Source organism: Diospyros lotus, chromosome 15, assembly GCF_014633365.1.
Source record: "Diospyros lotus cultivar Yz01 chromosome 15, ASM1463336v1, whole genome shotgun sequence".
Taxonomy (NCBI): domain Eukaryota; kingdom Viridiplantae; phylum Streptophyta; class Magnoliopsida; order Ericales; family Ebenaceae; genus Diospyros; species Diospyros lotus.
The window spans coordinates 27003057-27031035 of NC_068352.1; the positions used below are offsets into that span (position 1 = coordinate 27003057).

The 27979-nt window shown below is 34.8% G+C and overlaps 3 protein-coding genes across 6 annotated transcripts; 2 read left to right on the top strand and 1 right to left on the bottom strand.

Moving 5' to 3' along the window:
• Positions 1-868: 868 nt before the first annotated feature.
• Positions 869-6117, top strand: LOC127792624 (protein translation factor SUI1 homolog 2). The gene is made up of 5 exons (XM_052323208.1): positions 869-1031; positions 4839-4945; positions 5060-5265; positions 5612-5665; positions 5756-6117. The coding sequence occupies exons 2-5, from the start codon at positions 4909-4911 to the stop codon at positions 5798-5800; spliced, it is 342 nt and encodes a 113-aa protein (XP_052179168.1). The 5' UTR covers positions 869-1031; positions 4839-4908; the 3' UTR covers positions 5801-6117.
• Positions 6118-12809: 6692 nt separating this feature from the next.
• Positions 12810-18655, top strand: LOC127792486 (isocitrate lyase). 4 transcript variants are annotated; one of them, XR_008021139.1, is made up of 4 exons: positions 13958-14059; positions 14825-16427; positions 17877-18116; positions 18218-18655. XR_008021139.1 is itself a non-coding variant. In XM_052322985.1 (3 exons), the coding sequence occupies exons 1-3, from the start codon at positions 12882-12884 to the stop codon at positions 16676-16678; spliced, it is 1728 nt and encodes a 575-aa protein (XP_052178945.1). In that variant the 5' UTR covers positions 12810-12881; the 3' UTR covers positions 16679-17338. The 4 variants fall into 4 exon arrangements, 3 of the variants coding, with proteins under 3 accessions (XP_052178945.1, XP_052178946.1, XP_052178944.1); XM_052322985.1 differs by lacking the exons at positions 13958-14059; positions 17877-18116; positions 18218-18655 and adding exons at positions 12810-12911; positions 16584-17338; XM_052322986.1 differs by having other exon boundaries at positions 17877-18655.
• A 2225-nt stretch (positions 18656-20880) lies between these two features.
• On the bottom strand, positions 20881-27979 carry LOC127792487 (syntaxin-132-like). The gene is made up of 13 exons (XM_052322987.1): positions 27664-27979; positions 26535-26648; positions 25942-25998; positions 24635-24683; positions 24004-24092; positions 23842-23915; positions 23713-23755; positions 23582-23642; positions 23397-23422; positions 23227-23304; positions 21465-21545; positions 21327-21392; positions 20881-21221 (listed from the first exon to the last, which is right to left on the bottom strand). The coding sequence occupies exons 1-13, from the start codon at positions 27679-27681 to the stop codon at positions 21057-21059; spliced, it is 921 nt and encodes a 306-aa protein (XP_052178947.1). The 5' UTR covers positions 27682-27979; the 3' UTR covers positions 20881-21056.

Here is a 27979-nt window from a genome sequence, read left to right on the forward strand (position 1 = left end):
ATTTTGTAATATTTTTTCCCATTATAATAGTAAAATATGAATAAATACATAAATAAATGTGTTTTGAGTTTAGAGTTTGTTTTGAATGAAAACACTCAAAATAATTTTTTGTTGTTTTGAGTTTTCTTTATAATTTTTTTTTTATTTTCAAAAATACATTTTTAAAAATAACAAAGAGAATACGTTTTCATTATTTTAGAAAATTGAAAATTAAAAATAACTTGAAAACAACAAAGAGAACGTAACTTAAAATTTTTATTTTTTAAAATTATACTAGACTTTAGAAGCATTTTAAAGATATTCTCGAGAGAAAATATGTTTTTTTTAATTTGAGTCTTACTTCAAATTCTGTCAATAATAATTTCTTTTCTTTTACTTTCCTTTTTCTTAATGTTTTTGCATCCATCCACCTATTCATCACACTTTATTCTCTTATTATTTGCTGGCTTCTACTATTGTAACAACACACAATTGAGCTTTTCTTTTGTGTCTTCATCCCTATTATTATAAAGACAGACCATCGCCAATACCCTCTTCTTTATCTTTCTCTTCACTTGTCGTCTATATCACTCGACTAGCATTGTTATTTACGTTTCTCTTTGTTCTCAATTTATATATATATATTTTTTGGCATCATTTTAAACACATTCTTTTATTTTTTAAAGTCTAAAAGTGTTTTTTTTTATTTTATATAAAAAATAAAAATAAATAAAAAACAAATAATCTTTTTCACAAATGAACAGGCCTTTCTTTCCGGCAGAATAAACTTTTTATTGCCAAAAACGGCAAAAATGGAATTTCAACTTGGCAAAACCATTCGTCTCGCCAGACCAAGATAACCCACAGTTTTCGCTTAAAACAGGCAGTACATCACCCTGGCAATAGTCCGTCTGCCCTGGCAATAGTGCTACCCAGAATATCTGCGCTACATATCAATCCGTGCGACTATAAATCAAATCCAAACCACACCCATCTGACCATCTGTCGGCTTCCTTTACCCTCTTTACTTCTCTCCGCGGAATCGCCTGCAGGTATTATTAACGTCTAATTGCTCGATTTATTTGAGTTAATCTTTTAGGGTTTCGGGGTTCTTTCTCTGTTTTTGTCGTGAAATTGATCGCCTCTGTTCAGGGTTTTTCTTCGTATGTTTTGGTTCTATCGATGGGTTTTCGTATTCCTTCGCGTCGATTTTGTGTTCGGATTTGGGGACCTGAATTTCCCTCAAATTGTGCATGGTCTCTGTTTTTCTTTATATGCTTTTTCTGTTTGTTTGGTTCCTGATTATTTGCATGAGGTTTCTTGATTACCCGTATCTTTGTTTATGTAATCAGCTAATGCCAAGTTATCCGTTGATGTAAATATATGTGGTCTAGATGGTGGAAATAATAAACCTTTCCCTTTCTTTTCTTTATTGCTCGTTTTGGGAATTGTTTTAGGTATAAGATCGTGATAAAATTCTTGAGCTGCATAATTCCGAGGCATGAGCTGCAGATAATGTTCGTGTTTTATAGCATTTATTTTACATTATCTGGAAATTGCGGTTCATGTGCTAGTATGTATGTCCTATGCGAAGATAGACCAACACAAAAATGAGGATATAGACTGAACTCATAACACTAAAGAACATGGACCTTTGGCCATATAATAGTTACCCAAATTTTTTATGATACGAACTTGGCACCTTAGGATAGAAGCACCATGTTGAAGAGACCTGAATGGGGGTAATATGACCTTCTCTCTTCTCCTCACTATTATTCTCATTTTTTTCCTACACATTATTATGCTTATTTTATTGATGGAAAATTGTATAAAACTTGATTGAGTGAACAGATGGACCTTAGGACCCCCAAAATTTGAAATACACCTTAAGGGTTCTACCAATCAACAAATCTACTAAATTTGAAGCACTTAACCTTTCTAATTAAAGAATAAAGATTATAAATCTTTAACCGTACATGATTATATTTTCTAAGAGTTAATAGGAGTAGGAGGCTCATAATTTTTGTTGTTAAAGATTATGAAACCTCAACTTTGCATGAGTCTATATTTAAGAGTTAATTGGAGGCTCTTAATCCTCCACATGGAAGATTCATAAAGTATATTTTCCAAGATAAGATTCATGCACTTCATGCAAGACTATTCATGCATTGTGAGATTCATGTACAAGTAATGATATGTTTTTCCAAACAAGATCATACATGTACATGCATTATGAGATTCGTGATTCAAAAGTCATGATGTCCATAATATGCCAATACTATGACCATTTAACATTAGATATGTTTTCCATGTTGAATGATCTGGTAAGGAGGGTGCTTATTTTGTTCTAAAGAAGAAAGGAAAAGAGAAGAAGCATCTCATTGGAAATGAGCTTGAGACGGTTCTCTTCACATTTATAAAAAAAAAAAAAATGATGACGACAACAATATATTGAGTCTTAATTTTATTAAGCAGGGTCAGATACATAAATTTTTAATTTGCTAATTTACTTTATTTATGGCTATCATCTTTTAGAAGGCCATTATAACTCATATTATACCTTAAGAATTTTGTAGTCCTACCAAATTTTCTGTGTATTCCTTTGGTCTTTTGCTGTTGACTTCCACCATGCCACCTACTTTCCTCTCATGAGTTTTTGACTACTTTCTTCTCATATGTTCAAATCCATATTACTTGTGTCTCACACATCTTGTCTTCAATAAGCGCTACTTTTGATGTTATTATGAATAACCTCATTTTTAATTATATTCTTTTTATTTTGTATGACCACATTTACTATGACATCTTCATATTCATTATTTTCCTATTTACATGTGTTGGTGCTTTATTGTCCAATACTTCAAGCCATACAGTAAAGCTGGTATTGTAGCTGTCTTATAATGTTTTTTTTCTTTTTTATTTTTAACAGAATATTACTATTAATAAAAGTTAAATGCATTATATGTGAACCAATATGTTTTTTTTTGGGGGGGTGACTTGATAAGGTCGGATGTCCTCTAATGAAGATAAGATGCATCTGATACAATTAGAGAAATAAAGGCTTAATGCATATCTTTGATGCAGTTCAGATGTAATTGAAATTGTTTCAGTATCTCCTCTATTTTGCTAACACATGTTTCTTCTTAATGATGCGTGTCTATAATAACTTGTATATTAACAATTTAGACTCTTTTCTTCTCTAAAAAGTAAAACCCTTCATAGGATTTTTCTGAATATTTTATCGTAAGTTTTTTTTTCCTTTTTAATATATGAACAACATATATGAATAATTTTGCTCATCTCTAGATCTTTCTATTCGGTGTTCCACTAAGTATATTCGTTCCATTATTACAGCATGTTTGGTACACTGCCTTAAGAAATGGTATTACCACATGAAGTGGTAATACTTTGTTTGGAACCAAAAGTGAGGAGGGACAAAATAATCCCATGCCTGTGGGATAAAATTAACCTCCCACCACCTTGGATTAGTTAATCCAGTCTCTGTGGGATAAAACATTTGCTATTGTTGGACAATTTTACCCCTTCATCTCCTATTCTTGTTCTTCTTCCACCGCCACTGCCATTGCTACTGTGACTGCCAATGACCGCCACTGTAGGCCATCCCGCCACCGATCTCTCACCATCACCACCATTGCTTCTGATTTCTCTCTCTCTGTCTCTCATTCCAGTGAAAATAGATTGCCATTTACAGTTCTATGTATTTTTAGTTTAATATATAGACATTAGAAAATGTGTTTTAAAAATAAAGCATATATTTTTTTGATTTAAAAATATAAATTGTAATTAAAAATATATATATTTTTGGTTTGAAATTAGCTTTTAAATATACTTTTATGATAAAGGGCAGTTTGGTCATTTTTCGTTTAATGCCAAGTAATACATCATTCACATTTTCAAACACCAAACATAGAATAGTTATTACCTAGGTAATACTTTAAAATACCAAACGTGAAACAGTAATATTGAATCCCATCATTATTTTATCTGCAAACAAAACGACCCATTAATCTACCAGGCTTGAAACCAAATTAATTTTTCTGACACCTTAATTTTTTTTCTTGACATCTGCTCAACCAGTTTTTCTCAAAGTTTCATGGTGTAGTTTATTAACTTGATCCATCTGTAATTTCCACAACTTTAAATGTCTCCTTTGTTCATATAAGGATTACATTGAATAATTTCATTAACTACAAGGACATCTTCTACCATGCATTCTATGCCCCTATCAAAACATTATCCAATCCAACTATTTTACCATTTTTGGTCTTTTTTATGACTTGTTTTGTTATCCTTTTTGTTAACCAGAAATACCATACATGTTGGTCCTTACTGATCTTTACATCTTTTTTTTTTTCTTTGTTGTCATCACATTGTCTTTGCTAGAAGGTCCACATACAATTTTCTTTTCCATTAACTATCATCAGACAGAATCATGCCAATTCTAACTTTGTTCATTTGTCTGTAACATCTCTTGATTCTAATTCACCTTTTGTTCATTTGTTTGTTTATATATTTTTCTTTTTCCCTTTCTTGTTTATTTGATTTTTTATTTAGTCCATTTGGTTTTCTGCTCAATTTACTGTGAAGCTACTAGTAACTCACTGATCATGTCCAGGTCACAGAGTTGTTGCCTTTGTTGATGCTAGTTCAACTTCTATCTAATTATTTGTTTATTGTTTTTCTTGTTCTGCTCGTTAATTTTTAATTCTTCTCGAAAACATGTTGTTAGGGATTTTGGTTTTGAAATAGTTGTCTTTGTTGGATTTTCATTGTCTACTTAAGTTTGAATAATCTGGTCGTTTGTTGAGTTGTTGAGTTTCATCTGTTTTTGGTTTCAGCTCTCTACAAGGCTTATTATAGTCGAAGCAAATTACAGATCAGTACTCTTCCATTTTGAGAACAAGTTTCATGTCTGAACTAGACGTCCAGATTCCAACTACTTTTGGTATGTTATAGGTTTTTTTTACTCAAATGATTAGAAGAAGTTTGGACTCTCCATATATTGAAGTAATTGCCTTCTTGTGGCTTGGCTTATGGATGGTTGTGATGCCTTGAGCAGATCCTTTTGCTGATGCAAAGGCTGAGGACTCAGGTGCAGGGACAAAAGAGTACGTGCATGTGCGTGTACAGCAGCGCAATGGAAGGAAAAGCTTGACCACTGTGCAAGGGTTGAAGAAGGAATTCAGCTATAACAAGATACTGAAAGACCTCAAGAAAGAATTCTGCTGTAATGGTACCGTTGTGCAGGATCCTGAGTTAGGAAAGGTGCATTCCCCACCCTTTCACTTTTTTCATTTCCCAAGTTGTGCTATTTGCTCTTTGATCCCTTCTTAATTTGGTTAAGAAAAAATAAGTTACTTGGAGATCCTCATTTTGCAAATAAAACATATGTTAAGAGTGTGTCAATTTATATACTCAGAGAGAGAGAGAGAGAGAGAGAGAGAGAGAGAGTATTCTAGGAAAACCAACAAATTTTTGTACCCAATATGAAACGTGTTAATTTTGGAGTACTTCGATGCAGAAAACTAACTAAATGATAACTAACCCTACAATTATATCAACAGAGCAAGCAAAAGATAAAATCTAAATCAACTTCTCTGCGTTGATGCAGGTGATTCAACTCCAGGGTGATCAAAGGAAGAACGTTTCCACCTTCTTGGTGCAGGTGAAATTGCCAGACCGCCAGACTACTATATGCTATATGATGTCGTTTCTGGTTATTTTAATTTATGCAATGTTTGTTCCTGATCAACAGGCCGGGATCGTGAAGAAGGACAACATCAAGATACATGGTTTTTAAACAGCACGAGGACGCTGTCCCATGTGCGGTTCAATCGCCAGCCAACCTGTGGCAAGAGTAACGACAGGATCTGAAGTTGGACGTACTCTTCTAGTTTAGTATATCGATCAGCTCGATACAGCATATCTATCGATATTAGTGTCTCCGTTTAATAGTTCTTCCGCGACCCATTGTGCCGTTAAATGAGGACGGATACAGATTGTGGGTTGTTCTGAAACTTGTTATCATGATTGACAATGAAATTCTGTTCAGTGTTTCATTTGGTGTTTCTATGGATTGCCTTCCTTAATAATGCCGAAAGAAAGGAATTTGGTTCATCCATGGATTTCTTCTGCTGCTTGATGTATTTTGCAATCGATTTGCTAGTAAGGGAAAAAGAACTCTCGAATGTGGATCATAAAATATTCGGTATAACATTGAAATTATATTGTCTAAATGAAAAATAATTATGAAAAGTTGGGAAGAAGTGTAGGCATAAAAGGCTTGTTGTATTGTAATTGACAAATTATTATTATAATTAATAATCTCAAGGTGTAACACGTTCTGTAGTAAGACGCACACAAAGTGATGGTAGTTTCTAGAGGTGTCAAAAAAAAAAAAAAATCTAAAAATTGGTGGATCGGATCAAATCAAACCGATCCATGCCTTTTAGATTGATTCTATGGTTCAACGGTTAGGTTTTGGTTCTAAAAAATTAAGAATCGATATATTTGGTTTGGTTACTGATTTTTCTTTTTAAACCGTGGTTTGAACCGAATCGAAACTGATATTATACTTGTATATATATTATAATTTTTTTGATATATATATACATACACATAAATATATTATTATTTGTAATTTTAATCTGCTAGTTTTTGTTTATTTCTTTTTTGTTGTTGGTTATTGTTATTCATGAATTCTTTTATTTCTAAACTTTTATGCGCTATTGCTATATTAAATGGTCGATGTAATCTTATTTGATAAGATAGTCTATGAATTATTTTGTTCTACTTTTACTTCAAGATTTGAAGTATTAGTGAAGTTATGAGTTTATTTTAATTAACAAATTTGTTTTTAATTCCATATTTTGAGAAAATATTTAGAAGCTAAATATTAATTGGATAGAACCGAAACCGAATCGAAATCGATCCGATGTGACGAATTGGTCATAATTTGATTTTATATATGTAATGGTCCGATTATGATTCTTATTTTTTTGAAACCATTAAAATTGGTTCGGTTACTGAATTCTTATAAAATCGAATCAATCCGAACCGTTGACACCCACTAGTAATTTCGTCCCCATTGACATTAATTATTACTTGGAAGAGTTAAAAAGTGCCACCGCATATTCTTGATCATTTCGATATCTCCATTTAATTATAAAATGTATATATAAAAAAGAAAAAAAGAAAATGGATGGAGGAGTGAGCACTGGCTGAGGCTGGTGGGCTGGCGTGGATCCATGCTTCCGTTTCGCCTTATTTAAATTGCTTTCCGCCTGCTCAGAATGCTCTCCCTCTGTTCCTACCTGCCTGTCTGCCTTTTTAATAATTAGCTTCATTAATTAATTGATCTTGTTTAGAGGATGAGATCCAGCATCTACCATTACTCTCTCTCTCAGGTGATTTTATGAAGAGACAAGACAAACGAAGGGCAGGGCAGGGCAGGGCAGGGCCACGGGGGAAAATGAGACAAGAAAGGGGTGGGAGCAATGACGCGTAAGACGTACTCCTGTTTTTAACCAAATTGTTTGGTAGAGAATTGAAAGGGGATGGAGTTTTTTTATATTATATTTAATATTAAAATTTAAACACCAATTATTGATGACTCGGTCCCAACTACCCATCAAAGGGGGAGGACCCCCCCCCCCCCACTGTGGACTGCAACTACCATTCCTCCTTGTTTTTGGACTTTCTTCCAACTCCCATTCTTCGTCTCGTCTTTTTTTGTTCTTCCTTCCTCTCTCTGCCATAAACTTAATAAAGCATCTGCTTTTTTTGTCCTCTTCTTCTTCTTCTTCTTCTCCTTCTTCTCCACCTATAAATGCTGCTTCCACTCCACATCCGTTTTCAGCCCCCCGCCAACAGTGCTCCCTTGCTTTCTGAAGCTGTCTGTTAAATTAATCGGAGCTTGCTAATTTCTTCCATGGCCGACTCTGATCAATCTGTCTCTTTCGACTCTGGAGGTATTTATACATATATCCTTGGCTTCTCTCTTCTGGGTTACCCCCCCCCCCCTTCCCCTCTTCAGATTCAGCCTCTAATCTTCTTCTTCTTCTTCTTCTTCTTCTTCTCTCTCTCTCTCTCTGTGTAGCAGGCGATAGAAGTGAAGACTCTAAGCTTCAATTTTCGGAGGATGAGGAAGCTCTGATCGCAGTGATGTACAATCTGGTTGGAGAAAGGTTGGCTTCCTGCCATTTTCTTTCTCTAAACAATGAAATTTTTTATACTAACAATTAAAGTAAGGTTTGTTAACTAAGATCGGGAGTGTAAAACGTAAGATATGGGAAATATTTTAAATTTTTATTCTTTTAAATGTGTTTATTAGATTTCTTTGACAATTCTTAAAAAAATTATTACTCAGATAAATTTATTTTATCTTTTTCTAGATAAATTTATATAAAATTTTACATATAAACGTAAATTACTCATATATCCCTTGTATAAAAGCGTCGCCCATTTGTTTTCTCACCTGTACATCTTCTTTCTCACGGTTATTGTTTCACTGCTGCGGTTTATGCTTCACATCGTCAAAATAACGTGACATTTTAAATAAAAAAGTTGGTTCATTATGAACGACCCACCCTTTATATTTTTATTGGTTATAGATTATTATGGTTTGTGTTGATGGGGGGGTTGTGGTATGTGAAGGTGGTCTCTGATTGCTGGGAGAATTCCAGGAAGGACTGCAGAGGAAATTGAGAAGTACTGGGCTTCAAGGTTTTCCACCACCGAATGAAATGAAATGAATTGTCATCCAAGTACTTCCGGGGGCATTTTAGGCATGCCAGTATTTTTTGCAATGGTTCAGTCTCTTGTATATCATCTTCCCCTGCTGCCTGCTGCAATGAGCAAGACCAAGTGAACAACTATCATCAAATTTTCCGATTATTATTATTATATATAGTTTTTAGCGCTGTGAAATGTCAAGTTTACCCCTAGTATAGATTTGTATTATATTTGGAAAAATACCGAGTTGGCCCTTTAACTTTTTCCTAGCTTCTTTTGGCTCAAAATCACCTTGAACTTTTTTGAATAGCTTATTTATAGGGGAATTTGAAAAAAAAAATAACTAGCAGTTCAATTTTGAAGGAAAAAGTAAATCAAAAATTAACATTTTAAAAGTGAATTTGAATTAAATAAAAATTTAAGGGCTAGCTTGACAAAAATGGAACAGTTAAGGACCAATTTGGCCTGTTTATCCTTTTTATTTTCTTAATTTCTTTGTAACCAAACAAAAGAAAACTCAGCCCAATAGATATTCTTGGGCTTGTCCATAAATAGGCCGGGCTGAGCCCGGTGTGATCCAATGGAATTTAAAGCTTACAACCCAAGTATGAGCCTAAACCTAGCTCAAGCCCAAAAATAGTAGAGCCTTTATTGGGCCAAGTCAGGTCGCTCAGGCCATTGGGCCGAGAATGAACAACAATTTCTGTAATATACCACAATTTTTATATAAAAATGATCAAAAAATGAAAAGATAATGACAAGTTGGAGATTATAAATCACCAAATGCTTCATTTGTTCCAAATTAATAAACTCAAGACTATCAGTATCATAGCGTATTAAGTTGTAACAAAGTTTTGAGTAACGCTAATAAGTATTCCTGTCAAATTTGTTATATATATTAAATAAATTTTATTTATCTTTAATAGAGATAAACAGTAGTGGTATCAAAGTATTTGGTTAGCATTATAAATTTATTTAAAGAATATAAAAATTAAAATTTATTAATCACCTTTTTATCTTCTGTCACCTTATCGTTATTTATTTTTACTAAAGATAAATATCATTTCTTTATTTTGCATATTTCACGAAGAGGCAGCCAAGGCAATGGACACTTCACAAGCCATTTGCTTTGCTTGCCTTCTTCAAACACCATTTATATCAAGAGTTTTGAAAAAGGAAAAGGCTCGATTGTAAAATAAAATAATGTCAAAACACTTATAAATTAATAATTTTCTAATGAGAAAATTTAATTATTGAGGAAACCCAACTTATATTGATATAATTTTTTTTATAAAATTTAAATTTAAGTTGTATTTTTTTCTAAAATTTAAAAAATAAAGTAAAAAATAGGGATTTCTGGTAGAATAATGACTATATTTTTAGTCCAAATTGAAATTGTTGGGGTGAATTAATAAGAAAAATAAGATCATCCAATAAAGAGTCTATGAGATAAAGACTCCTCTGTACGTTTAGATAGGCAGAAAATCCAAACTCCAAACACATGGCAAATAGTGCGTCAGCTCATCCATCATTATCTTTCTCCCCTGTTGTGTCCTCTTCTATTTCTATTTCTATCCTTCTGACGTCTCATCCAAATCCTCCCATCTTATAAATAATAATAATAATAAATTCTCATATTAAATAGTTGAATCATTATAAATTAAAATTCGTACTCATAAATTGTGAATTCAATTCTTTATCCTATATAATAAGATAAAATTTTCACCTGTAATTTATCTCTTTTGTCAAAATTAAAGACACAAATAACAGAATTCGCACAAGAATAATCATTCTAATAATAATAATAATAATAATTAAAGTGAAGTGTTTAAATTTTTTAATTTAATAATAATAAAATTAAATTAAGGTGGAGTGTATAAGTTTTCAAATTAAATTAAAGTGGCTAACCACAATAACCTCAATCAAGGGCTTGTCAAGCTTTGGATTTAAAATAATAATAATAATAATAATAATAACTCAAAAGTGATCAAACAATATGATCAGGAGAAAGTAAAAGTTTAATTTATTCAAATTAATCAAATCGAATCGATCGAATTTATCAATTCAATCTAATTTTTTTCTTACATCGATTTAGTTCAATTAATTTTTTGGTTGAAATAACCGAACCAACTGAATCAATCGATATTAAAAGGTTATTATTTTCTTTGATTTTGTGTGTTTTTTTATCGATTACTTAAATTTTTTCATATTTTTTTTTATTTTTTCAATTTAATCGGTGTAGTTTATATAATTTATCTTCAATTTTTTCAGTTATCAACAATTCAATTTTTTTGATTAATCAGTTAGTTCGATTCAGTTTTATTCGTCGATTCAATTTAATCAATTAATAAATTTCGATCAATTACTATTTGCACACTCCAAAATATAGCATGATCAATGTATATTTTTAATTTAAAAGAATAAAGTAAAAATATGAAAATGGAACCTTTGTGAAATAATAATACCCCATAATAGTTGGAAACAAATGGGGCTTCGGCTTCTCACTTTGTGCACAATATAAAGTTCAAACTTAGACTGCTACCAAGGAAGTATCCAAAATGCTAACGCTCTCTTTATGGGGACTTGTAACTGACTTATCTTATTTTATTTTTTATTTATATTTAAAATTAGTAAAGATAAAAAATTTATCTTTATTAATTGTCATGTATTTAAGATTTGAATATATGATAATTTGTCATTAAATTGTGATATCACCTCAATGTAATGATGATGTAACATTGATAAGAATATGTTAAAAGAGATTTTATAAATAATAGAGGGTGACGCGTATTTTAGAAAAAAAGTTTTATGGCATCTCAAATTTTTAAAATGTCCTATTAAACACCTCTACTTAAAAAATATTAAAATTATTAAATATTTTTTAATTCATATTAAATTAAATATATCTCTGTATTTTTCTTAAAAAAAAATCTCGTAACATCCTAAGCTTTTTTAAAAAAAAATTAAGAAGTGAAACTATTAAACATTTTTTAAACAAGTTCTAGTGCCACATGCCATTTTTGGTAAAGTATAAAAGTGAATTTAATTTAATATAAATTAAAAAAATTTAATAATTCTATTTTTTAAAACTAGAGATTTCTAATGGAACGTTTTGAGAGTTAAAAGATTTTTTTGCTAAAGTATAAGGGTGCATTTATACCTTCACCCAATAAAGTATTTTTATTGTATTGTATGTTTTACATTATAAAATTTTGTTTTTAATATAAAACTTAAAATAATATAAACTTGTTCTATCTTATGACCACCTTTAATTTTATTTAAATGTGACAATGGAAACGTCACAAGTGACCGTGGGTTGACACTCTAAAAGCAAATGTAACTTATTAAAAGTTTTTGATCAAAATTTCTATTTAGCACTTAAAGTTGATGCTTGGCAACAAACACTACTCACTGCAGATCATAATCTGATCAACCCAAATGAAAGAAAGATAACAACTGTTGAAAATATTTTTTAATTTTTTATTGAATTTTCAATTAAAATAAAAAATTCAATTTTTTTTGTGACCCAATTCACGGGAAGTACCTTAAGTATTTGAAGTATTTTGAAGAAAAAAGGCACTTAATTGGACACTAAGAGTCCGTTTGATAGAGGTAAAAAATGAGGGTGGAATTCGAATTTCATTTAAATTTCAAGAAATTCTATCAAACAGCTTTTCAATTTCATGGAATTCAAATTCCATTTTAGTTCAAAAAATGAAATTTATTTTTGAAATCAAGGAATTAGAATTCTGAGGGTTGGGGTGAGAATTGAAATTCCATGAAATTGAAATTCATTATTATTTTTCATCTCTATCAAACGCACCCTAATAGTAATATAGAAGAGAGACCGAAAGACATAAACTGTTACCCCCAATTCAACAGGGTGAGGTCACCCATGGCAGAAGAGTACATTGGCCGCATTGATGGCCGGAAACCCGCCGCCGCCGACGTGAGGGAGAGAGCCCAATAGATAGGAGATAAACATTAGTAGTTGAAGAAATCTATCCCCTTTTCTTATCCATAAAAATGGGCTATAAATAAGGGGCCTATTGGCAGCTCCCTGCACTGAGCTTCTCATATATAGCTGTTGTGCAGACATATATATAGCTTATAAATTGTTTACACAACAGAACCAAGTGTTCCTGGCCATGGCTGCATCTTTTTCTGTCCCTTCAATGGTGAGACCCCAATTTCTTTCCCTAGCTAGCTCTCTCTGTACGTGCATTTAGAGAATAGCATAATCTCTATATCGCGTTATTAAATTGGTGTGGTGTCAAATATCGATTATCTCTTACCAAGCACATAAATTCTAAATATATGGCAATACATAATTTTTGTTATGTGTTTATATTCTATATGCATGGTGACACGTGACTTCCAAGTCATAGTTATATTAAATATTTCTTCACGTTTCTGTGTACATTTTAATTGTCCTTTATTTATTTATTTATCAGTAACTATATTTGTTTAGCTAGTTATTATAGACCATGCTATTGGTACTCGTTAGGCTACATAATGCATCATAAATGACAAAAATACTCCTCTTGCCTTATCACCCCTCATTGCTTTGGATAAAGAGTATTTTAGTCATGCGCTTCACCATCTCATCTCACCGCTTTGAGTGATGGGTATTTTAGATATTTTGCATTAAAAATTCATTTTTTTGTGTGACCCAATTCACGGGTAGTACCTTAAGTATTTGAAGTATTTTGAAGAAAAAAAGACAGGTAGTTGGACACTAAGAGTACGTTGGAGAGGAATGAAAAATGAGGGTGAAATTCGAATTCCATTTAAATTTTAAGAAATTCTATTAAACAATTTTTCAATTCTACGGAATTCGAATTTCATTTTAGTGCAAAAAATGAAGATTTTTTTTTGAAATCAAGGAATTAGAATTCTTAGGGTTGGGGTGAAAATTAAAATTCCATAGAATTGAAATTCTATTATCATTTTTCATTTTTATCAAACGCAACCTAATAGTAATATAAAAGAAAAACAGAAAAACAGAAGCTGTTACCCCAATTCAACAGGGTGAGGTCACCCAAAGCAGAAGAGTACATTGGCCGCATTGATGGCCGGAAACCCGCCGCCGCCGACGTGAGGGAGAGAGCCCAATAGATAGGAGATAAACATTAGTAGTTGAAGAAATCTATCCCCTTTTCTTATCCATAAAAATGGGCTATAAATAAGGGGCCTATTGGCAGCTCCCTGCACTGAGCTTCTCATATATAGCTGTTGTGCAGACATATATATAGCTTATAAATTGTTTACACAACAGAACCAAGTGTTCCTGGCCATGGCTGCATCTTTTTCTGTCCCTTCAATGGTGAGACCCCAATTTCTTTCCCTAGCTAGCTCTCTCTGTACGTGCATTTAGAGAATAGCATAATCTCTATATCGCGTTATTAAATTGGTGTGGTGTCAAATATCGATTATCTCTTACCAAGCACATAAATTCTAAATATATGGCAATACATAATTTTTGTTATGTGTTTATATTCTATATGCATGGTGACACGTGACTTGGAAGTCATAGTTACATTAAATATTTCTTCACGTTACTATGCAGATTTTAGTTGTTCTTTATTTATTCATTTATCAGTAACTATATATATTTAGCTAGTTATTATAGACTATGTTATTGGTACTTTTTGGGTTACATAATACATCATAAATGATAAAAATATTTCTCGCGTCCCCACTATCTTAGGTGAAGGGTATTTTAGACATTTTAATTATATTACGTAACACAAGGTGTAAGTCATGATGAACAAATAGAATTTTCCCTTATTATATGCCTAAGTTTTTTTTATTTAAATTTGTTTGATATTTATCCATCTATCCAGTACAAATACCTGTATTGATATGCTTAACAGAAAAAGGGTCGAGAAGACAGATGAAATAGTAACGTTATAGTAAATATAAAGTTAATACTAAATTTAAAAAATGTTTACTTTCTTATCCCTTTTAGCTGAAAAAAAAAAATTACGGTAGGAGGCAGTAGAATATATGTTGATGAGCAATACAACATAGAATGTAACAAAGATTTGTAGGTAGGCTAGCTCTTAAAGATTGGAGGTTGTGTGGACAGATTCTGGAGGAAGAAGGGAGGTTTGAAGCAGAGGTTGCAGAGGTGCAAGCCTGGTGGAACTCCGAGAGGTTCAAGCTCATCCGCCGGCCATATTCAGCCGGAGATGTGGTGGCTCTCCGCGGCAACCTCCGGCAAAGCTATGCCTCCAATGAGCTAGCTAAGAAGCTATGGAGGACTCTCAAGACACACCAAGCCAATGGCACTGCCTCTAGGACCTTTGGTGCTCTAGACCCTGTCCAAGTCACCATGATGGCCAAGCACTTGGACACCATCTATGTCTCCGGCTGGCAGTGCTCTTCCACCCACACCACCACTAACGAGCCCGGCCCTGACCTCGCCGACTACCCTTATGACACCGTCCCAAACAAGGTCCAGCAACTCTTCTTCGCGCAGCAGTACCATGACAGGAAGCAGAGGGAGGATCGGATGAACATGGGTCGAGAAGAGAGGGCTCGAACCCCTTATGTCGACTACTTGAAGCCCATCATTGCTGATGGTGACTCTGGCTTTGGCGGTGCCACTGCCACGGTCAAGCTCTGCAAGCTGTTTGTGGAGCGCGGGGCTGCTGGAGTCCACATCGAGGACCAGTCCTCCATGACCAAGAAATGTGGCCACATGGCCGGGAAAGTCCTTGTCGCGGTCAGTGAACACATCAATAGGCTGGTGGCTGCTAGGCTGCAGTTTGATATCATGGGGGTTGAGACAGTCCTGGTGGCTAGAACTGATGCAGTTGCTGCCACTTTGATCCAAACCAATGTTGACACCAGGGATCACCAATTCATTTTAGGCTGCACTAATCCAAGCCTCAGGGGCAAGAGTTTAGCCACCATTCTTAGTGAAGCAATGGCCGGTGGCAATGCAGGGGCCGAGCTTCAAGCCATTGAGGATGGTTGGTTGTCAACAGCGCGGCTGAAAACATTTTCAGACTGCGTTGTTGATGCCATCAAGAACTTGAACATTAGCCAGGCTGAGAAGAGGCAGCGACTGAGCGAGTGGACGACTCTTTCAAGCTTCGACAAGTGTCTATCCAATGAGCAGGGCAGGGAGATTGCTGAGAGACTAGGGGTTCACAATCTCTTCTGGGACTGGGATTTGCCGAGGACAAGAGAAGGGTTCTACAGGTTCAGAGGCTCAGTAGAGGCGGCCATTGTTCGGGGCTGGGCTTTTACTCCCCATGCCGACCTTATCTGGATGGAGACTTCAAGCGCTGACTTGGTTGAGTGCACCAAATTTGCACAAGGGGTGAAGTCAATGCAGCCCGACATCATGTTGGCTTATAACCTGTCTCCATCCTTCAACTGGGATGCATCACAGATGAACGATGAACAGATGAGGGATTTCATCCCCAAGATTGCCAAACTAGGCTACTGCTGGCAGTTCATTACCCTGGCTGGCTTCCATGCCGATGCCCTCATCACAGACACGTTCGCTAAGGACTTTGCAAGGAGGGGAATGCTGGCTTATGTGGAGAAAATTCAAAGAGAGGAGAAGAAGCATGGAGTTGACACACTTGCCCACCAGAAATGGTCCGGTGCCAATTACTATGACAGGGTCCTTAGAACTGTCCAGGGAGGCATCACCTCCACTGCAGCCATGGGAAAAGGCAAGTTATTAATTTCGGCAACTATGAACTGATTATCCAGTTGAATGCATTTCTAATTGCTCCTTTTCGCTAACTATGAACCCAATTATCAATCTGGGTTTAATTCATGAAGGTAGGTTAGTATACTGAATAAAGTTGGAAATTGTTCTTGCTCAGGAGTGACTGAGGAACAGTTCAAGGAGACCTGGACTAGGCCAGGAGCCACGCATCTGGGCGATGGCACCGTTGTGATTGCCAAGTCAAGGATATAGGAGAGATATTCCGGACTGGCGCCGGAATTTTCTGTTGTTCTGAATCTGTGGATCGGAGCAAGTATAACAATAAATATGCTTCAGTAATGCTATTGGTGATTCTGGGCATTTTCTGGGCATTTTTGAGCCTAGAGATTCCAGGATAGTTATTGTGTAATAGCTCTCTGAAAACTTCATCAAAGAACAAATCTTTTGGTATCTACTGTGTACTCAGTTTATGAAAATAAACTGTATTGTGAAGACTTCATTATCTTTTTGACTTGGTTAAGGAGAGAAGGCACTTCCAAGATCAGCATAATCATCACACAGCTTCCAAAAGCATAATCAAAATCAGTTTTTCATTTTGTTTATTTTATTTGATTTTTAGGGTTTATCAAAAACACTAAATGAGAAATGAGATTATAGGCAGTGAGGTTACAGTGGCATTTATTAAGAACAAGATGTGAGAAACTAAATTAAGATGATCTAGACATAAGAGAAGAAGACATTACATTAGACATCAAACTGTAAGATAAGTGGATAAACAAGGAAAGAAATTTATCATAAAATAGGGAGAGAAATTTAGACAAGAACACTTGTGCTCAATCTCTGTTCTCTTTCTTATGTTATTCCGCTTGTGTATTTTTGTTTAGTATTTGGTTTCACGAATTGTCGAATTTGGAAGTTGTTTAAGAAAAAACAAGCAGCCAGGAAACTGAACTGAAGCAACATAAATATATATATTTGTTGATGAAACACCCTCTAGTTGAATTTAACAATCCAACTTCCTAGCAAACATCCACTTAAAAACATCCAAAGTCATGAATGAAGAAAGGCTCTAGCAAACCTGTCGTCTCTAGCGGTGTTCTAGGACTTATCAAATGTAGTGTATTTCTTCTGTAGTTTTATTTCCTTCTTTGCAGGCTGGTCGTGTCCTATGACTATGAGTTTCCTGCTTGTGTGTTTGTGCGGCTATGTCAGTTCAGCATTTTAATTGGTTATGGATGCTATTGTTTACTGTGATTGATACATGCCTCTTGAAATAATTTAGAATCCCAGACTCATGGCTGTTATGTATTAATTTTCCTTCTATCTTTTCAACGCCATCTCATAATAACCCTTTTGTTTCACCATGTGGGGTCCTAGCATTTTACTTATTTATGTAAGGCGCTTACAAGTGTTTCCGATCAAGTTTTTCTTACTCTTTCTCTCTTTACAGGAGCCTCTTTTGACTGGGGGGCGGGGGACATCTCATAACAATAAAAATCTACTTTGGAGCAGTCTAATAATTAACAAGGAAGATGTCGTTTGATATTCTTTCAAGAAACACTAACCTTTCAGGTTATCATAAACCTTTAAGATGACACTTGCTTAGACTTGCCAAGGCTGCTGGATTTACTCGAGTAAGAAAGAAGATGACAAGTGAATGCAATCACACTTGCAAATAGCACCAATCCAGGTATGAACATCTTTTTTGTGTTTGAATGAATGAATGAATGAATCTTCATAAGCAAAGATTTATCCCACCTTCAAATCAACTTTCCTGTAATCATCTGGCAGACTCATGGTTGTCGAATCAAATATGCATGATGTGAAACGGCTGAGAATGTACTTCGGCTGTTTTAAGACAATGAAAAAAATAGCTCTGGAACTGAAAATATTGAGTTTGCATCGCGATCGAGCAACAAAAACACCAATTGTGAAGAAATGAAAGTCACTCCCGTCTTTCCCTCCTCTGCCGGTCACTTCTTCCACGGTTTCAGAACAGATAGTACGATAACGAGTGCAATAAGCAGGAGCAAGGTAATGGCGATCATCATGCATTTTCTTGATCTCTTTTGCAAGCTCTTGGCCGTCTGGAGGGCGTCTGTGCCCATGTGCACGTGTTCCACTGCGTTTGTTACCTGTAAAAGAAGCCAAGAGCAGGTACTGGTTGGTGGTAATTGATCACTGAAATTCATCCTTTGCTAATGCTACTCACAACAATGTCAATGTCATCTATTAATGTGAATCTGACTTTATACAAGTTAGGTACTTGCCAATGGAGATCATTGCCATTAACAAATAACAATGTTCTCATTCTTCATTCAGCTTCTCAACTTATCTGAACAAGATGGGGCTTATGGGGCATTTCATGGAGCTTGGACTTGTTTGTAACAACAATTACAAGTCTTAATTTTGCTAAATAGTGTGGACTTTATGCATTTTTGTTGGAATGTGTGAGATTTTTCTAATATGATTTTTTGCAGTCCAATTCTAGGAATTATGGTGAAGAATTCTAGTGAATGTGTGTATGTTCTTAAATCTAGGAACGTTGTCTAAATATCCTTAAATTTAGAAATGTTGTCTAAGTAAAGAAATGTTTTAGTTATTGTGTTAGGTAGATCTTGTCAATCAGCTATCATATATAACAGTCTTTATTAATGAAAAATTTGAAAAAAAAAGTGTATTGAATTTTGTTATCTCAATATTTTTAAAATTTTTGTCTTTTGTAAGTTGTGCTTGTTGTGTGTGAGATAAGATTCTAACAATTTTAGTATCAAAAGAAAATAAATCATAAAAAAATTGCTCTCGCATAGTAATGTTGCATAAATCTAGCAATGGGAATTACTAAAGTTGGTCTTTTATCGATCATTATGTATTTGTTTTCTTTCTCTTTTACTTTTTATGTCTTGTTCTTTGTTCATTTATATCTTTCTCTCAACTCCCTTATAAATGAAGAAAAGGAAGAAATCAAAGATAAACATAGAAATTAGAAACTTGGTGATCGTATGGGTGCAAAGCCCTATTAAAGCCTGAACTATCTCTATTCTGCCCTAAGTGTGTTGGGCCACAGCCCAAGATAATGGTGGACTCAAAGGCGTTCGATTGTGTAGAGGGAGGATGCTTATCGGCCTAAACGGGAAATGGACAAATGGTGAGAAACAAAACCCATGAGTCATGACAATCAAAATAAGACCCACTCAAAATTCACTATAAAAATTACAAGCACTTAGCAAATAATAATTGATATGATAGCAGCCCAAATGCATGAAAAGACCACATTGCCCTTGAGTGTTGATGCAGGGGCATTGTAGTCTTTTTAAGTGTTCCGATTTCCGTGAGTGTTAAATGGAAGGGTAATGTAGTCATTTAACGCATTTACCCCGCCTACCCGGTCAAAGACTCCGATTTCATTATCTTGCTATGGTAGAGAATTGGGCCTCTTATAAAAAAAAATATTTAATTTGATACAACTATAACACCTCATGACGTCGAATTTATTTTTAGAATTTTGGGCTTTAAGAGATTTAAAACATTTATTTTTTTTTTCAATTTTTGAATGCCTCTTATCATTTTCTAAAACAGAAGTATTTTGAAATTAATTTTTAAAAAATAGCTTGTTGCACCGTTGAGATTATTTAACTTCAAACTCAAAAACAGAGACTTCAAAGCCTTACCGCTGTTCTGTTAGAAGAAACATTTTCAATTTAATTAAATAATAATAAATTTAATTTTAATATTAAAAAATATTTTCTAAAAGCAAATGAAGGTTTACTAAATCCTATTTGGGTTACTATTACATGTCTAGTAAATCAGTTTAAATATTATGTCAAAATACAGAAATAATGAAAAACAATAATTACTAAAAATACAAAAACCACAGACAAAATCACTCTTAGATTAATCGTATGGCATGGCGGGCCCAAAATATGGCAAATAGTGTGAGGCCAATGGCTATCATTTTTACAATTTTGCCCCCTTCGCGAAGGACCAAATGATAGAGACATGGAAATGGGAGAGGCAAGAAGACACTTTTACCCCTGCACCCCATCCCCAATTTCGACATCTCTATCATTATTTTTTTATATAAAAACTTATGGATGATGGGCTCACACTTTTGACCCATTTTCTGGCCGTCGTATCAGCATTCAATTTTGTCATAACAATAACCAATAAATAGTTTAAAATATAAATAAATATAAAGCTCAAAACATTTGATTCCGACCCTAAATTAAGGCACAAAGCTCCCCCCCTTTGCATCATCAGACTCGTAAATGTGAAATAACATATAAAAATGCCAGTAACAATGATTACATCAGACCAAATGTGTAGCAAATCAAGCACCCCATCCCCCCCCCCCCCCACCCCCCCAAAGGAAAAAAAAAGGCAAAACACCATATAATATCTTAGTCCCAATTTCTCAACACATCCCTGTTACCAAACTGAACTTTACACTAAAAATTAAAAAGGGGAAATTAAAAAAAAAAGGAAAAAAGAAGAATTGCAATGCACATAATAAGCACACCATGCAAAGGCTAAAACTAATGATGCTTTCTCAATCAACTTAAGACCATGAAAATGCCACATTGGCAACGCAGATGAGAGCAACCAGAGGTGAAAAAGACTAAGAGCACCCTTAGCTACTCTTCCAAGGATGGAGGACGCCTAAGACTATGACTGCTACTATTATTAAGAGAATTATAATGGCAATGCACATCCATTTTCTGGAATTCTTCTGAAGTTTCTTTGCAGTCTGAAGTGCAGTTGTACCTGATTGGACGTGGTCGACTGCACTCGAAACCTGACACAAGCCTTCAGTTAAGACGCATGCAGGCGACGCAAAACAGTAGTATCCTTTCACAACATCCATTAGCAGGGTAGGGAGAGAGTGGGTGGAGAAGCATACCTGGGTCTCAATGTTATCTAGTATGTCTCCCTGAGCCTCAACTAAGACCGCCATGTCAAGGTAAATCTGAAATGAAATATCTTGTTAAGCAGGTTGGTGGGTTTGGAGGGCGAAGGATGGGTTTTGGTTCGGGTATACCTGATGTAAGTCCAGAAGCTTTTTCTCTAATTCCTTCACGGCATCATGCCTCTCCTGAATTTCTTCCAGAGTGTTCATTACCTGCAACCATGTCCGTGCATATTACAGGTAGACAAAAATGCCAAGTTCCTCCATGTCATTTTTTCTGGTATTGGAGTTTACTACTTTTAATCACTCTACATTCATCAAAACTCACAAGGCTATAAAATCCTATACATTATCGAGGACTCTAGAACATTACAATTAAAAAAGAAAAAAAGGTAAAGAGTTCTATTTCTGTTCAACCACTTGAATGTAGCAAGTATTCTAGATTTGAACTTTGTAAGTCAAACTGGTTAATGAATATATTCATGTTTCACAAATTTCCAGGTTTTTTGGTTGTTTTCCACTCTGCTTACCTTGTCATTGTAATTGACTGTCACGAGTTCTTTTGTGTGGCAATTTGGGCTAGAAATGTTTGCATGTAACAAAATAAACCATCCTTCTCTTAAAAGAATATATTACTGGTACAAAACTAGGTGGTGGAAAGTGATGGATGCTTGCCATGAGGAAATCCTGTTATCTGAATCAAATTTACTGTAAGGGAGCAAATTCATGGTTCACTAATCATGTAAAAAGAGGAATATCTTGTCTAAACATGTTATTGTCATCCTATGTTGACTACCAGTTGATTTGAGTGGACTACAGCCTTCAACCTTCCAAGAGGTGAAGGTAAATCATTTGGCAATAGGCAAAAAAAAAAAAAGATCATGTTTTAACCATCATAAACAATAGGAGTAATGAAGAAAAATTGCTTCTCCAGCCATTTGCTGGTCTCGCATAATAATGGCTACGTAAAGGCCACGCAACAAACATCCAATTGACATCTATCTCATGGGAAAAGTGGAAAATGACCAATTATTTTTCTGGTGTAGAGCTTAGTTTAAATAATTAAATATAAAGAAAAATTACACTTGCTGGACCACCTAGAGATTTTTATCATGAATAATATTTAGATTAATACAGGCAGCTCGAGAGAAAACAAAATATGATAAGAAGTTAATTAATCAAAATGGAAAATCAAGAATCACTAATGCAGTGAAAACATAGATTAATAAATCAAATGTTAAGGCAAAAATTCTACTTGATGGACAGAATAATTTTTATCCTGTGCAATTAAACGAGATGACAGGTTGAAAAAGAAAAAGAAAAAGAAAAAGAAGAGTGTGTGTGTTTGCGCGAAAGCATTGATAAGAGAATGTGTGCTTGCAAGTGTGCAAGAGTAAGTGTGCATGCAAACACAGAAAAAAAAAGGGATAGCCAAAGGTATATGGAGGTTTTATAAATCAAGTTGCTTGGAGAATCCATAAAGCTTCATGGAAAACAAAAGTAAACAACTTTAGCTTCTCATAGACCTAAAACACATATATTTGGCTAATACATTGTACAAAGTTCAACTAATGAAGGTATCAGAATAGATCCAAAAATCAGATGAAGATAAAATGCAAAATCTCTTCCCTGACATGAACTCAAATGTAAAAGTGTCCAGAGTCTTAAAACCCTTAAGAATGAGGAAATGGGAAACTAGGCTCTTTACTATTCTGTTCTTATCCCACCCTGAGTGCATCTAACTGAAAAGGAATAACTTTTGGGATCTAATAGTTAGCGAAAGGACATACTTAAAACTCCTTGTCTTTTGCACATAGAAGGAAATAGTTCTGATTAGACGTGCCCACAGGAGAAAGCAAATGCAATATGAGAAATGCAGAACAAATCAAAGTACCTGTCCTCTTCCCATTTCTTGCATAGCTTTCTGAAAGATTTGTTCACTGTTTCCAGTTTCTATCAGGTTGTCAATCGTCTAACACAGATATCAAATTGCCAGTTAAAATAACATAAATAGTTCCATGTAAATATTGCAACCCTGGTACTAATTTCAGCATTTTGGCTCACCTCTTCATCTGGTCTGGTTCCCGTGACTGCTCTCAATCATGAAAATTTAACACACAGAATGGAAGATAATGAAAAAAAAAAAAACTAGATCAGCCAGCAATAAGCAAGAAAATGGCACACTGAAGCCATCAGTTTGAGTTTTAAATTTCTAATTTTTGTTAACATGCAGAGATCAATATTTATACCGGTTATGACCCTTCTCTCCACCACCTCACGATATTCATCTTGAATCCTCTGCCTAAGAGTCTGGTACAAGGAAATTTGATGAGTGTATGAAGAGAAACTGACGACAAAATGAACATTTATCCAAATATACCTGAAATTCAATCATTAGGTCCCTGAACTTTTTGGTCAAGGCACTGCAGTTGAAGAAAATAAATAAGATTCTAAAACAACAAAAGTTCAATAATCTGAGACTAGATCATATACTGCAGAAGAAACAAACTTTGTCATATTTGTCCTTGATCGATCAACAGCTGATCCCTTTCCACATCCAGGCTTCTGTCGATTGGCTAAATTCTAAGGGTGAAGAAGATGAAATCAGTATATGCTGTTATACCAGGGTAACTACAATCAGATGCGTTGATGGATAGGGAATGAATAATACATCTTTACTTATTGCTTCAAGTCTTGTTTTGACATTCCGTGCAATCTTTCCGACTTCATCAACATCTTTTTCCATATGCTTTTTGATTGCTGAAATAGAGAAATCAGTACTCTCAGAGCTGTCACACAGAACTACAGTAAATTTGAGCAGTTGGCTAATTAAGCCTAAAATAAAATCTGTTTATTTATTTATTTTTTTGCATATCACCACAGGACAAGAAGAATTTAGTAGTTAATGTGATTGGTCCAACAGCATTTAAGTTGCTCTAGACTGATTTACTCAGCATGTGGCTGATGCACAGAACATCTGCTGTGAGATACACATTCATGATAATCAATTTGCATCCAGAAGATTTAATGTAAGGGTGTGTTTGATTGGCATGGAAAACATGGAAAAGAAAATATTTTCCAGCCAAATTCCAACTTTGGGTGTTTGATTGGAAACTTTTTCCATGGAATTTGTTTTCCACCCAAGTACAAAAATGGCACATTTTCCTCAAAATCAAGGAAAATCAATTCTTGGGGGGGGGGGGGGGGATGTTGGTTTTGATTTTCCTTGGAAGTTGGAATTTATTTTCTTTTCCACCTTGTGCAATCAAACACACCCTAAGGGTGAAAAGGACAAAGATAACCTTTCATGGCAGATGCTTTTGTAACAGACTTTGACTCCTCATTTGCATCCTGCCAAAAAAAGCCTCATATGTTGAGTCTGAAAAGCAGAAGCGTGAATGCTAGATATAAAATACTCATCCAGTATCACTTGGTTCTAGTGTAAGAATAAATGAGCATATAATCCATGCTAGCTCTTACTTTTATAAACCTCAATTGTAAAAATTGTGACTTGCACTACAATTACTGCAGTACGGAAGATTGAGAATATCAAATTCAGGTTTATTAACGTCTGCTAGACATCGAAAATCTTATTCTAATTCATGCTACCCCAAAACAAGAAGACATAATAATGCACCAAGAAAGTAAATGATAAATCCACCGATAAAGTCATATGGAACCCAGAGAAAATAAGAAGAAAGATATCCATCCATCTTTACTTCCCAATTCTGCTTTCACTTCCTTTCTCTTTTCATTTAATTTTTCCCCTGCCACAAAATAAATTAAAAATGTAACCCACATTCCAACCTGTAGTTGGTTTTTGAACACCCCCCCCCCCCCCCCCCCACAAGATGAGCCTAGCCTTCAGAATTCATTCAAAATTATGAGATAAGATAACAGATAATTCTATGACAGCTCCATTAGGAATTGGTTTCAATGTTTATATATTTCTTATAGTTTCTCCTTTTGATTCCAGTAAATTAACTCCAAAGAAGTTTTATAAAATTATAAAAGAAGTCCACAAATTCAGATGGATTAGGTATAATCTTATTTCGGACAGATTAGTTACTTTAGTTTGTTAATCATTAAAAGTAGTAATAAGTGCCATTGCTACTCTCTTTTATACTCAACTCCTGCTTTTCTTCTTTGTAACTCTCCCCTTAAATCTCCATATATATATATATATAATTAACGTCATTTTCCTTGGTAGCCGTCAAATATGATATGGTTTCCCATTACTTCTACTCCCTCTTGTCTTGTTACAAGCATCAAGTTCCAAGAGTATTGAGTGGCTAGAATAGCACTTATAACCAGTTAAGTTCCTGAAAACTAGCAAAATTTCAAGAACTCAAGGGCCATGTTTCAAATGCTTCCTATTTCAGCCAAGTGATAAGTACTAGTTACGGCTATATTAAATTATAAAGGCACAGAAACAGATCAAGCAAAACCAAAACAACTGATTGCTTGATGAACTCTTCTTAATTGCCCCAATCCACATAAATACAAAAATAAAATAATTCATTGGCATATCCCAAAAACCACAACTTTACCAGGGGACATTTCTTTATGTCAGGATGTAACATTACAAGGAGAAGAATCCAGTTCATACCTTAAGCTTCTGAAGTAACATGGAGACCTTATCTACTTGCTTATTAACATCTTGTATCTACAAAATAGTTAAAGAAACAACAAATAAGTTAGCAAAAGTGGCCAAATTTAGAAATAATATGAGAAAAGTAAACAGAAAAGAAGATCCTTAGTAACTTTAGCTTTCATGTGGCAGCTTTATGGTAATGATAGCTTGGTTGGGTTTCAGGCAGGCTGGACCCATTTATCAGAGACTTCTATTCGCATTGTAATCTCCTGAGTAATCAAATGCATCGCGGGTGTGTGTGTTGGGTTGGGGGAGGAGGAGGAGGAGGAGGAGGGGGGGGGGGGGGGGGGGGGGCGCTGGGCTATTGGTCATTTTTACATGGCTTGCAACCCCCTTGGTGCCTTTGTTGACAGATCAAGAAAAGGAAGAAAACATTTCAACAGATAAGAGCTCACAAAGGAAATGATTAATCAACAAATTTTTCAGTTGTATAGCAATCTGACTTCCTTCAAGTTATCCACAAGGCACCAAATACCATAATACAGCATCATGAGATGGTGTCTTCATTTCATGAGGATTTATAACATTAAACCTGGTTGGGATTATACCTGCTTATTGAAAGCTTCCATTCCCAAATCAGAATTACTCCTAGGGACCCGAGTTCCCATCTCAATATCTGGTTCTCTAGATGGCTGATCTCTGGCATCCCCAGCAAATGAATCCTGAAACAGATTAATATAAGCTTAAGCATGTGAGACACTTACTTAAGAAGGGGAAAATTAGTCAAATATTTATATTAGAAATGTTCAAAAATTGTAGAATAAAATTTAAAAGTTCACCATTAAAGGATGAGTTTGACACTTAAGGAGCTCAAATTCTAGATGGAATATTTACATCAGAGTACTAATGAATCGTTTACTTCCTTTTTCAAGGGCTACTCTAGGTGGGGGATGGAGGGGCAATGGATTTGGGGCAAAAGGAGTAGGAGGAGGGCTGGCGAGCACATTCCCCTGCCCCCATCCCTAGTTAGAGGTACTAAACTCATGAACACTTGAACTAGAATAAAATATTTTACAGGGACTCTAGTGAATGTGACTACACAAACCAATTCTATCCAAAGAAAATAAATTGGGAAAACATCTAAATGTCTGATTATTGCCGAATGGCCTCCAGATCTTGGAAAACAGCATCCCCCTAAAACCAATTATATTCATTTCCATTCAAGTAGATTAAAACTCATCTCTTTTTCTTCACAAGTGGAAATGAAGGAACCAGAAAAGCAGATCGAAGTCAATTTTACATACCCAACTATATGGAAATCTGAGAAATTCCAAAGATTCCAAAACACTTCAAAATAAATTAATTCGATAGGACTAAATGACCTACTGATGATCACTATTTCCAATCACAAAAACAGCAAACGTGAGACTCAAAAACCCTATTTTCCTAAAAAAATGCCCCTTATTGGCACATGGGTATTCTCAAAAGGCGCTCAAATGGCAAAAATATCACCCAAGCACTGATCGACAAATACTGAAGAACAATTATCAACCTTAGGGGCACCAAATTGAACCTGGGTAGTACCAATCCTATTTCTGGGTATTACAAAATCTGAACCAAACGAGCAAATTCACCTCTCAAACCATTCAATAACGTCGCTAATCAATCACACAGATCAGATGTCAATACAAGAGGTAGAAACAAAAACAGTTAACAATTAACAGGAATCAAGTTTACCGTGAGTAAGTCGTTCATCCTGATGGAACTAACAAGAGCTCTAGAGTGAGAGAAAGCGAAGGCGATGAGGTGATGTTGATTCGGAGAAAAGCGGAGCTTGCGAACAAATTTTGGGTCCGCTATTTATATCCGAAAACAAACCAACACAAATAGTTACAATTGGTTGGGCCGGCGACAACGTGAGACTAAGAAACGACAGCCAGGCGATGAACAGCAAATGCCTTCTCGCTGCTGCTCTCAGGCGTTACCAACAAACATAGAAGTCTTTGTTTCTTACAAACTTTTTTTCTCTTCTTTTCTTTTGGGGCTCTGTGCC